The following is a 12,294-nucleotide window of genomic DNA, read 5'->3' as shown; positions in this document are numbered from 1 at the left end:
GCCGATAATGTCAGCCTTACCAGTGACACCCATATCCGGGAATGATTTTAGAAAAACAATTTCTGTAAAAGTCTCATTTCTCAGCACACTCCGAAGGATCATTTACACTCTCCTGTCTCACTGGCATGTCAGAGAAACACTCTCCCCACAATAAGTTCTCAAAATATCTGGCAAATTAAAGAGATGTTTTTGGATAAAAATTAATGACATACCAATTAACCCTGAACCTTGAGGGAGTGCCTGAACATTCCTGGTTAGAATCTGGCTCCTCAGCCCATCCAGTCTACACCAACGCTCCAGATGGCGCCCCACCTAGACACAGCTCCTATCCTGTAATCCTGTGTTTCCCATGGCAAACCCACACAATCCCTGAGAATTGTGCACATTGCCCACCCCAACTTGCACATCTTGTGACTGTGGGAGGAAACCCACGCAGACACGCTGAGAATGTGCAACCTCCACACAGACAGTCGCCCGAGATGGGAATCGAACCCGGGTCCCTGGTGCCGTGAGGCAGCAGTGCTAACCACTGAGCCACATTGTATTCCATCTGCCACGTCCGTGCCCAGTCCCCAAGCCTGTCCAAGTCCGCTTAATGGTTTGCATCTTCCTTGCAACACATATTTCTTACTTTGCTTTCGATCATCTACAGCGTTGGGAATATGATGTACAGCCTTCCCCCCCACTCCCTGCCATCCAGATCATTGGCAAACGCTGTGAGCTGGGGCCCAAGTACTGATCCTCGTGGTACCCCACTAGATACACAAGAATGTCTCATTTATTCCTTTTGTTTTCTGTCTCTTTGTCACTCCTCAGTCCATGTACATTACCTCCAACACTGTGTGTGTTAATGTTACTAATTAATTCAAAGTTTGTGAGAAGATTTGTAGCTCGGGTGCTCGTTGTTGTGGTTCTGGTCGCCGAGCGGGGAATTTGTGTTGCAGACGTTTCGTCCCCTGTCTAGGTGACATCCTCAGTGCTTGGGAGCCTCCTGTGATTACCAATTAACCTCCTGTGGGGAATCTTATCAAAGCACTCTGAAAACCCAAACAGACTACATCCACCTAATCCCTTTACCATGTTTGTTTGTAACATCTCAAACCAGTTTAAACTTTCTCAAATATAACTCTCCATTGGCAAGCCCAAGCTGCTTGCACCTAATCATGTCATTTTTACCTAAGTCTCCACTGATCATATCCTTAATAGATTAGATTCCCTACACTATGGAAACAGGCCCTTCAGCCCAACAAGTCCCCACTGGCCCTCTGAAGAGTAACCCACCCAGACCCCTACGTTTATCGCTGACTAATGAACCTAACACTACAGGTACTTTAGCACAGCCAATCCATCCTAACCTGTATATCTTTAGATTATGGGAGGAAACTGGAGCAAACCCACACAGACATGGAGAGAATGTGCAAATTCCACACAGTCACCCAAGGCTGGAATTGAACCCAGGTCCCTGGTGCTATAAGACAGCAGTGCTAACCGCTGAGCCACTGTGCTGCCCACAGTGATCAATTGCAGTATTTTCCCTATTCCTGTTTGAAAAGGCTGTGTTTGCTGTTCATTATTCTTCCTCCTGCTCCTTTCTTAAATAGTGAGGTGACATTTATAAACCTGCCAATCACGGCATTAAACAGCATCTCCTCTGTGCTGCAGTATCTGATTTCTGTTCATTAAGCTCCACATTTTTCATCTCAATGGCATCGTTGTGAAACAGAAACAACCGTGTTAAGTGTAAAAAGTCGATTTATTTATTTATTCAGTGCATAACATTCTCTAACAGTTTTAATTCGATCATTTTCGAACACCACAGCCTTGTCATTCCCGATATTTAGTCTTTAAGAGAGTGAAGTCTCGGATCACTTTGTTCAGATAGGTTTCCAGGTCCCGGAAGATGATGTAGCCTTGCAGCTTGTTGTGCCAATTGTGGCCTGGGTTCAGGATGTTGTTGGGGAGAGTCAGGTCCAGGGGTTCAGGGGATGTGCTGTTCAGAGCTGAGATCTGGAAAGACACAAAGCATATAGAGTTTGAACAGGGGGGGAGAGGAGTCAGGCAATGTGGCTTTACACATTCACAAAGCATTATCGATAATAACACGTCAGTCAGATCAGTAATGATTGAACCCTGAAGCTCACTCCCCAGCCTGTGTTATAGTGTCTGAGAGCCAGTGGGGTTACTGATGGGACTCTCTGTCAGAACAGTGGAAATGTCAGAGAGAGAGAGAGAGAGATTAAAATGCAGAGATAGAAAATGGGTTGTTTTGCTGGAATTCCTAAAATGAAGGGTGTTTGAGCATTAGGAAGGAAGCAGGTGATAAATCGACAGGCAGCAATGGGAAGACCATCAGCTGCATTCCCCAGGGACTTGCTCCCAACAAGGGATGTGGAAGGGAGTTCAATAAATGAAATTGAGCGTGTGTTTGAGAGAACTCAATCCACAGGGGCCATGGAGCTGGCTGGATTGTTCCACAGAGGGTCAGTACTAGCTGAATGGGCTGAGTGGCCTCCTTGTGTATTGTAAAGTAGTGAGACTCTCCTGGCACCAGCTCTTTGCCCATTGGGTAATGGAGGAGATGACTATGTGATACCCCACCCCACACCGAGCCCCTCCTGCACCTGGGAGTTCAGCTGAGAGATCAGATCCCGGAGATCCAGGGAAACCACCTCCATGGACTTGCTCATTGCTGACTCCTGGCAATCTGCCAGTTCATCGATCCGTTTGAAATCCACGTGGATCCAGAAGGTATAGAGATCCTTGGTATTGAGCAGCAAGCGATCCACATCCTGGAGGTGACAGCAAAGATCAGGTGAGTCCCAGGAGGGACAGCACGGGGTGGACAGAGAGAGGACAGGGGGTGGGGGTGGGGGGATGGTAATGAAGAGTTGGAGTGGGGGTACGGGGTGGTAATGAAGGGGATGGGGTGGGGGTAGGGTGGTGGTGATGGGGGTTGGGTTGGAGTAGTGGTGATGGGGATGGGGTGGGGGTGGGGATGGGGTGGGGGTGGGGATGGGGAGGGGGTGGGGTGGGGTAGGGGATGGGGTGGGGATGGGGTGGGGGTGGGGAAGGGGATGGGGTGGGGTAGGGATGGGGTGGGGATGGGGATGGGGATGGGGATGGGGATGGGGTGGGGGTGGGGATGGGGAAGGGGATGGGGTGGGGTGGGGATGGGGATGGGGATGGGGATGGGGTGGGGTGGGGATGGGGAAGGGGATGGGGTGGGGTGGGGATGGGGATGGGGATGGGGATGGGGTGGGGGTGGGGATGGGGATGGGGTGGGGGTGGGGATGGGGATGGGGATGGGGAAGGGGATGGGGTGGGGTAGGGATGGGGTGGGGATGGGGATGGGGATGGGTTTGGGGATGGGGTGGGGGTGGGGTGGGGATGGGGAAGGGGATGGGGTGGGTAGGGATGGGGTGGGGATGGGGATGGGGATGGGGATGGGGTGGGGGTGGGGATGGGGTGGGGGTGGGGATGGGGAAGGGGATGGGGTGGGGTGGGGATGGGGATGGGGATGGGGATGGGGTGGGGGTGGGGTGGGGATGGGGAAGGGGATGGGGATGGGGTGGGGGTGGGGTGGGGATGGGGAAGGGGATGGGGTGGGGTAGGGATGGGGTGGGGATGGGGATGGGGATGGGGATGGGGTGGGGGTGGGGATGGGGATGGGGAAGGGGATGGGGTGGGGTAGGGATGGGGTGGGGATGGGGAAGGGGATGGGGTGGGGTAGGGATGGGGTGGGGATGGGGATGGGGATGGGGATGGGGTGGGGATGGGGATGGGGATGGGGTGGGGGTGGGGTGGGGATGGGGAAGGGGATGGGGATGGGGTGGGGGTGGGGTGGGGATGGGGAAGGGGATGGGGTGGGGGTGGGGATGGGGAAGGGGATGGGGTGGGGTAGGGATGGGGTGGGGATGGGGATGGGGATGGGGATGGGGTGGGGGTGGGGAAGGGGATGGGGTGGGGATGGGGTGGGGGTGGGGATGGGGAAGGGGATGGGGTGGGGTGGGGATGGGGATGGGGATGGGGATGGGGATGGGGTGGGGTGGGGATGGGGAAGGGGATGGGGATGGGGTGGGGGTGGGGTGGGGATGGGGAAGGGGATGGGGTGGGGTAGGGATGGGGTGGGGATGGGGATGGGGATGGGGTGGGGGTGGGGATGGGGATGGGGAAGGGGATGGGGTGGAGTAGGGATGGGGTGGGGATGGGGATGGGGTGGGGGTTGGGAAGGGGATGGGGTGGGGTAGGGATGGGGTGGGGATGGGGATGGGGATGGGGTGGGGGTGGGGTGGGGATGGGGAAGGGGATGGGGATGGGGTGGGGGTGGGGTGGGGATGGGGAAGGGGATGGGGTGGGGTAGGGATGGGGTGGGGATGGGGATGGGGATGGGGATGGGGTGGGGGTGGGGATGGGGTGGGGTAGGGATGGGGTGGGGATGGGGTTGGGGATGGGGATGGGGTGGGGGTGGGGAAGGGGATGGGGTGGGGTAGGGATGGGGTGGGGATGGGGATGGGGATGGGGATGGGGTGGGGGTGGGGATGAGGATGGGGATGGGGTGGGGGTGGGGTGGGGATGGGGTGGGGGGGATGGGGATGGGGATGGGGTGGGGGTGGGGTGGGGATGGGGTGGGGGGGATGGGGATGGGGTTGGGTGGGGATGGGGATGGGGATGGGGTGGGGATGGGGATGGGGATGGGATGGGGATGGGGTGGGGTGGGGTAGGGATGGGGTGGGGATGGGGATGGGGATGGGGTGGGGATGGGGATGGGGATGGGGATGGGGATGGGGTGGGGGTGGGGTGGGGATGGGGTGGGGGGGATGGGGATGGGGATGGGGATGGGGTGGGGTGGGGATGGGGTGGGGGGGATGGGGATGGGGTGGGGTGGGGTGGGGATGGGGAAGGGGATGGGGTGGGGTGGGGATGGGGTGGGGGGGGATGGGGATGGGGATGGGGTTGGGTGGGGATGGGGAAGGGGATGGGGTGGGGTGGGGATGGGGTGGGGATGGGGATGGGGATGGGATGGGGATGGGGTGGGGGTGGGGTGGGGATGGGGTGGGGGTGATGGGGATGGGGTGGGGGTGGGGGTGGGGGTGGGGGTGGGAGTGATGGGGATGGGGTGGGGGTGGGGGTGATGGGGATGGGGTGGGGGTGGGGAAGGGGATGGGGTGGGGTGGGAGTGGGGAAGGGGATGGGGTGGGGTGGGGGTGGGGTGGGGATGGGGTGCGGATGGGGTGGGGGTGGGGATGGGAGTGATGGGGATGGGGTGGGGGTGGGGGTGGGGATGGGAGTGATGGGGATGGGGTGGGGGTGGGGAAGGGGATGGGGTGGGGGGGATGGGGATGGGTTGGGGTGGGGGTGGGGAAGGGGATGGGGTGGAGGGGATGGGGATGGGGTTGGGTGGGGATGGGGAAGGGGATGGGGTGGTGTGGGGATGGGGATGGGGATGGGATGGGGATGGGGTGGGGGTGGGGTGGGGATGGGGTGGGGGTGGGGGAGGGGGTGATGGGGATGGGGTGGGGGTGGGGGTGGGGATGGGAGTGATGGGGATGGGGTAGGGGTGGGGGTGATGGGGATGGGGTGGGGGTGGGGTGGGGGTGGGGATGTGAGTGATGGGGATGGGGTGGGGGTGGGGATGGGAGTGATGGGGATGGGGTGGGGGTGGGGAAGGGGATGGGGTGGGGTGGGGATGGGGTGGGGATGGGGTGGGGTTGGGGATGGGGATGGGGTGGGGGTGGGGTGATGGGGATGGGGTGGGGGTGATGGTGATGGGGTGGGGGTGGGGGTGATGGGGATGGGGTGGGGGTGGGGGTGGGGATGGGAGTGATGGGGATGGGGATGGGGATGGGGTGGGGGTGGTGGGGATGGGGGGTGGGGTGGGGATGGGGGTGGGGGTGGGGATGGGGTGGGGTGGGGGTGGGGGGTGGGGGTGGGGATGGGGTGGGGGTGGGGTGGGGTGGGGGTGATGGGGATGGGGTTGGGGATGGGGATGGGGGTGGGGGTGGGGGTGGGGGTGGGGGTGGGGTGGGGTTGGGGTGGGGGTGGGGATGGGTATGGGGTGGGGGTGGGGGTGATGGTGATGGGGTGGGGGTGGGGGTGATGGGGATGGGAGTGATGGGGATGGGGGTGGGGTGGGGGTGGTGGGGATGGGGGGTGGGGTGGGGATGGGGGTGGGGGTGGGGGTGGGAGTGATGGGGATGGGGTGGGGGTGGGGATGGGGATGGGGTGGGGATGGGGGTGGGTGTGGGGATGGGGTGGGTGGGGGTGGGGGTGGGGTGGGGTTTGGTAATGTAAGGTGTGGGGATTGTGGCTGGGGGAGAGACCGTGGTGCAAGCTGCGGTTACTGCCTGCGTACCTGCATTTCCAGCCAGTCCATGTACTCGATGGCAGTGGTGGGTAAACTGTACAACATCATGTTGTAATCCTCAAAGGTTGGACTGCCCAGCTTCTCATGTTTCTAAAATCAGTCAAAAACACAGAGTGAGAACCGCACTCAGCATCTCTCCGAGGACACCGAGACGAGAAACATTGCCCATGTGTGATGGACTCATGTTAGAAACAAAGGGACCTGGAACGTAGGAAGAGGTTGAGGCCATTCAGCCCTTTGAGCCTGCTCCACACGTCAACATGATCATGGCTGAGCCTCTATCTCAATGAGTTTTGAGAAGATTTATAGCTCAGATTGAGGTTTTGGAAACTCAAACGTATAACTGGAAAGCAGTAATTTTCAGCATTGCTTTACCTGAGACCCACTGAAGATGTTACCTGGTCGAGTAACGAAACATCTGGAAATGAACCTTGCACCTCAGTGAGCAACCTACATCCAAAACCTCTATTTCAATGCTCAAATCTCACTTCCCCCCCATACCCCTTGATGCCATTAAAATCTCTCTCTTGAATATATTCTGTGACTTGGCCTCCACACCCTTCTCTGGTCGAGAATTCCATGGGTTCACACACTTTGAGTGAAGAAATCTTTCCTCATCTCAGTCCTAAATGGTCGATCACAGTCTTGAGACATGGTCCCCTGGTTCTAGATTCCCCCTCCCATGAAAACATTCCCTCTGCATCTAGTCTGTCCAACCCTGTTAGAATATGATCAGATCCCCTCCCATATAAACACAGGTCCAGTTGAACCAATCTGGGACAGTCCTCCCATCCCTGGAATCAGCCCAGGAGCCTCCACTACACTCCCTCTATGGCAAGGATATCCTTTCTGATGCAGGGAGATGATAACTGCACACATTACGCCAGCTGTGGTCTCACCAAGGTATATCATTAGTTCTGAACTCAAACCCTCTTGCAATGAAGGTCAGTCTGCCATTGGAATTCCTAACTGCTTGCTCCACTCGCCTGATAGTTGCGTTGACTGGTGTACAAGAACACCCACATCCCATTGTACATCCATCCTTCCCAATATGTCACCAGTTAAATCATATTTTCCTTCCTGTTTTTTCACACAAGTGCATGTGTTGATCAGACCAGGGCAGGAGTAAGGAACGTAGATGAACCTGAGGGACTGCTACAATAATCCAGGATTTTCATGGTCACTTTTTCTGTTTTGGATCCCCCTCCCACCCAAAAAAAAAATGAGAATTCACCCATTGGACTTGGAAGAAAGGTTAATGGTGTAGAAACTGTGAATGGGACTACACAGTGGCTCAGTGGTTAGCGCAGCTGCCTCACAGTGCCAGGGACCCTGGGTTCGATTCCACCCTCGGGCAACAGAGCAAACTTCACACAGACGTTCTCCCCGTGTCTGTGTGGGTTTCCTTTAGGTGTTCTGGTTTCAGTGACGTGCAGGCTAGGTGGATTGGCCATGGAAATGTGGGGTTACAGGGACAGGGTAGGGGGTGTGGATCTATAGGGGATGCTCTTTGGAGGGTGGGTGGGGACTTGGATAGTTTGTATGGCCTGCTTCCCCACTGTAGAGGTTCCATGTCTGAGGTGAGGGAATCAGTCCATTTAAGCCATTGATTTGCCCATCACCTGCAGCGTCTGCAATTGCTGATCTTGCACTGGGTGTTGATCCAGACCCGACACCAGCACCCCTCGTGCTATCCAGTCACCCAGCTGCCTGCTGCAGCACTCCCATCCCATCCCCATGTCGTGTACAGTGAGCTTTCTGCTCCGTTGAGCTCTGGTGTAACATTCCAATCTCTTGGGGTGGTAGGTTAGGGGTAGGTTCTTTACTCAGCGAGTCGTGAGTTCATGGAATGCCCTGCCAGTAGCAGTGGTGGACTCTCCCTCTTTATGGGCATTTAAGCGGGCATTGGATAGACATATGGAGGATAGTGGGCTAGTGTAGGTTAGGTGGGCTTGGATCGGCGCAACATCGAGGGCTAAAGGGCCTGTACTGCGCTGTATTCTTCTTTGTTCTATGTTCTATGGAAACAACCAATCAATGATCAGAACTGCATTCCTGGGAGCTCCTGGCTATCAACCACCTGGAAGTGAGTAGAGAGAGGATTCTTACGTATTTAATGAGTAAATCGCGGACTTCCTGGAGGATTTTCCTGGCCAGGTTCAGGCTACGTTGGAAGGTGATGTTGAGGGTGCTGGAATCAGTTGATGATGAGACAGCGAAGAGTGAAACCGAGAGAAGCAGCAACCAAGTGTTTGCCATTGATCCAACCTGGAAAGATCACAAGATGGTGAGGACACACCATTACCATCAGACTGTCACCTTCAGTTCAGTAAGGGTCTTGGCCAACTACTCAGCTTTGCAGTCCCTCTCTGCAGACTGCATCTCACCTGGTCAACGTCCACGTTTGGACTGACACCTTACAAACCACATTCACACATCACAGAACTGACAGGTAATGACCATCTCCAACAAAGCAGAAACCAACCATCTCCCATTGCCAGTCAAAGGTATTACTATCATTGCCCATTCCGCAATCCACATCCTGGGGATATCATTGACAATGCTCAAGAAGCTTGACTGCATCCAGGACTTGGCAGCCCCCGCTTGACCGGTACCACATCCACTCCCTGCACTACCAACAGTCAGTAGATGTTGCATTGTCGGAGGGTCCACACTGAGGGAGAGCCACACTGTCAGAGGGTCAGCGCTGAGGGAGAGCCACACTGTCGGAGGGTCAGCGCTGAGGGAGTGCCTCACTGTCGGAGGGTCAGCGCTGAGGGAGTGCCTCACTGTCGGAGGGTCAGTGCTGAGGGAGAGCCACACTGTCGGAGGGTCAGCGCTGAGGGAGTGCCTCACTGTCGGAGGGTCAGTGCTGAGGGAGCGCCGCACTGTCGGAGGGTCAGTGCTGAGGGAGCGCCGCACTGTCAGAGGGTCAGTGCTGAGGGAGTGCCGCACTGTCAGAGGGTCAGCGCTGAGGGAGCGCCGCACTGTCGGAGGGTCAATGCTGAGGGAGCGCCGCACTGTCAGAGGGTCAGTGCTGAGGGAGTGCCACACTGTAGGAGGGTCAGTGCTGAGGGAGTGCCGCACTGTCGGAGGGTCAGTACTGAGGAGAGTGCTGCACTGTCGGAGGGTCAGTGCTGAGGGAGTGCCACACTGTCAGAGGGTCAGTGCTGAGGGAGTGCCGCTCTGTCGGAGGGTCAGTACTGAGGGAATGCCGCACTGTCGGAGGGTCAGTGCTGAGGGAATGCCGCAGTGTCGGAGGGTCAGTGCTGAGGGAGTGCCACACTGTCAGAGGGTCAGTACTGAGGGAGTACCGCACTGTCGGAGGGTCAGTGCTGAGGGAGTGCCGCACTGTCGGAGGGTCAGTGCTGAGGGAGGGCCGCACTGTCAGAGGGTCAGTACTGAGGGAGTACCGCACTGTCGGAGGGTCAGTGCTGAGGGAGTGCCGCACTGTCGGAGGGTCAGTACTGAGGGAGCGCTGCACTGTCAGAGGGTCAGTGCTGAGGGATTGCCACACTGTCGGAGGGTCAGTGCTGAGGGAGCGCCACACTGTCGGAGGGTCAGTGCTGAGGGAGTACCGCACTGTCGGAGGGTTAGTGCTGAGGGAGTGCCACACTGTCGGAGGGTCAGTGCTGAGGGAGCGCCACACTGTCAAAGGGTCAGTGCTGAGGGAGTACCGCACTGTCGGAGGGTCAGTGCTGAGGGAGCGCCGCACTGTCAGAGGGTCAGTGCTGAGGGAGTGCCGCACTGTCAGAGGGTCAGTGCTGAGGGAGCGCCGCACTGTCAGAGGGTCAGTGCTGAGGGAGTGCTGCACTGTCGAGGGTCAGTGCTGAGGGAGCGCCGCACTGTCAGAGGGTCAGTGCTGAGGGAGTGCCGCACTGTCAGAGGGTCAGTGCTGAGGGAACGCAGCACTGATGGAACTGTGATCTTCACTGGTCTGCTGGTCTGGTCCCCTTGTTAGGTATGAGACTGTCCCTTCCCGTGTCTTGGGGCCAGTATTTATACTGCAGTTGACATCTCCAAAAGAGATTTTCTCTGCATTATTGCAATGCTACTCATGGGATGTTGCTGTGTGCATGTTAGCTGCTCTGTGTCTCAAACCCCAACTACAATTATAATCTGCAAGACCCTCAGCCTGGAGATTGTAAAAGGGCCATCACAATGCCAGTCTCAGGCTTCTGATTTCAGCCAGAATTGGTAATGCAGAGAGTTGGATACTCACCACAGAAGGTCTTGTTGATTGTAGTTAAGCACTCTGATGGAGTGAGTGGGTCTGAAGGAGATTGCAGGCTACTGACCCTGCCTACCAGATTTATAGATCTCAGCTAACCCTCCCACCACTCTGAGTAAAGCCATGTGCTTAAAGTGAATGTGCAACGTGGTTTTCGGAACATGAGGGAGTTTTGCGCAGTCAGATCTCACCGTGGTTCCTGTGCCCTTATCACCACAAACTGACCACAAACGAAAGCCCAAGTGAAAGATGCACTCTCGGGTAAGTAACACCACAGCAACAATTTAATAACTGTCTCTGAAGCAAAGCAAGCAGATAATGTCTCATAAAGGTGGAATTTTGATATATCAAGGTGGTTCAATTTGATCTGATTATTGATTCGTAATGAGAATGTGATGTCAATCAAATCAATGCATTGTAGAATGATGATGGCAGAGAAGGGTCAGGTATCAGTGCTAGACCTGAACAAAGAACAAGGAGCACTCCAGCACAGGACCAAGCCCCCTTGGCCACCAAGACAATGCCAACACAAGATGCCTTTTCTAAACTAAAACCCTTAATCCTCTATACGGTCTGTATTCCTCTATACGGTCTCTGTCCCCCTACATGGTCCGTATTCCTCTATATGGTCTATTTCCCCTACACGGTCTGTATCCCTCTATATGGTTCGTATCCCCCTATACAGTCTGTATTCTTCTATATGGTTTGTATTCCCCGTACGGTCTGTATCCCTTTATACAATCTGTATCCCTCATATGTCCATATTACCCTTTCCAGTCTGTATTCCTCTATATGGTCCGTATCCCTCTCTACAGTCTGTATTCCTCTATATGGTCCGTATCCCTCTATAATGTCCGTATCTCTCTATATGGTCCATATCGCCCATACAATCTGTATTCCTCTATACGGTCCGGATCCCTCTATATGGTCCATATCTCTCTATACGATCCATATCCCTCTCTACTGTCTGTATTCCTTTATATGGTCCTTATCCCTCTATACAGTCTGTATCCATCTATACGGTCCGTATCCCTCTCTACGGTCCATATCCCCCGATACAGTCCGTATCCCAATATATGGTCCATGTCCCTCCTTGCGGTCCGTATCCCTCTATATAGTCTGTATTCTTCTATAAGCTCCCTATCCCTCTGTTCGGTCTGTATCCCTCAATATGGTCCCTATCCCTGTATTCGCTGCCTGGTCACATACCTGTCAAGATGCCTCTGAAACATTGTTATCATATTCACCTCCACCCCCTCCTCTGGCAGCACATTCCAGGCACTCACCATTCTCTGAGTAAAAAACCTACCTCTCACATCTCCTTTAAACATCCCCCCCTTTTACCTTCTACTTATGTCTCCTTGTAACTGACATTTCTATCCTGGGAAAAACACTCTATCCATTGTATTCATGCCTCTCATCATTTGGTCAACTTCTTTCAGGTCACCCCTCAGCCTCCGATGTTCCAGGGAAAACAAACAAAGTTTGTCTGATCTCTCCTCCTGGCTCATACCCTCCACACCAGGCAACAGCTGATTCTGTACCTTCTGGAAATCCTTCACATCCTGATCAAGTGACAAACGGAACTGTACACAATACTCCAAACGTAACCGAACCAGTCCTGAGAAAGGGTCACTCAACCCAAAACGTTAATTCTGATTTCTCTCCACAGAAGCTGCAGACCTGCTGAGCTTTTCCA

The 12,294-nt window shown here is 55.6% G+C and overlaps 1 protein-coding gene across 1 annotated transcript; it reads right to left on the bottom strand.

The window, feature by feature from the left end:
• Positions 1-1,765: 1,765 nt before the first annotated feature.
• LOC148141846 (uncharacterized) lies at positions 1,766-8,623 on the bottom strand. The gene is made up of 4 exons (XM_087977081.1): positions 8,474-8,623; positions 6,353-6,454; positions 2,622-2,789; positions 1,766-2,007 (listed from the first exon to the last, which is right to left on the bottom strand). Exons 1-4 carry the CDS (start codon positions 8,621-8,623, stop codon positions 1,825-1,827), a joined length of 603 nt encoding a protein of 200 aa, XP_087833207.1. The 3' UTR covers positions 1,766-1,824.
• Between the last annotated feature and the right edge of the window lie 3,671 nt (positions 8,624-12,294).

Source organism: Chiloscyllium plagiosum, unplaced genomic scaffold, assembly GCF_037043375.1.
Source record: "Chiloscyllium plagiosum isolate Xiang-an unplaced genomic scaffold, Cpla_swu_hap1 HiC_scaffold_31, whole genome shotgun sequence".
In the NCBI taxonomy this organism is placed as follows: domain Eukaryota; kingdom Metazoa; phylum Chordata; class Chondrichthyes; order Orectolobiformes; family Hemiscylliidae; genus Chiloscyllium; species Chiloscyllium plagiosum.
The sequence above is the reverse complement of the archived record's forward strand: the minus strand, read 5'-3'. Positions and strand labels throughout refer to the sequence as shown.

Coding starts and splice junctions, on each gene's coding strand:
- LOC148141846 (XM_087977081.1), bottom strand. CDS start 8,623: ATGGCAAACACTTGGTTGCTGCTTCTCTCGGTTTCACTCTTCGCTGTC. Junction 6,455..8,473: donor GCGATTTACTCATTAAATAC/GTAAGAATCCTC, acceptor GACTGATTTTAG/AAACATGAGAAGCTGGGCAG. Junction 2,008..2,621: donor TCTCTCAGCTGAACTCCCAG/GTGCAGGAGGGG, acceptor GTGTCTTTCCAG/ATCTCAGCTCTGAACAGCAC.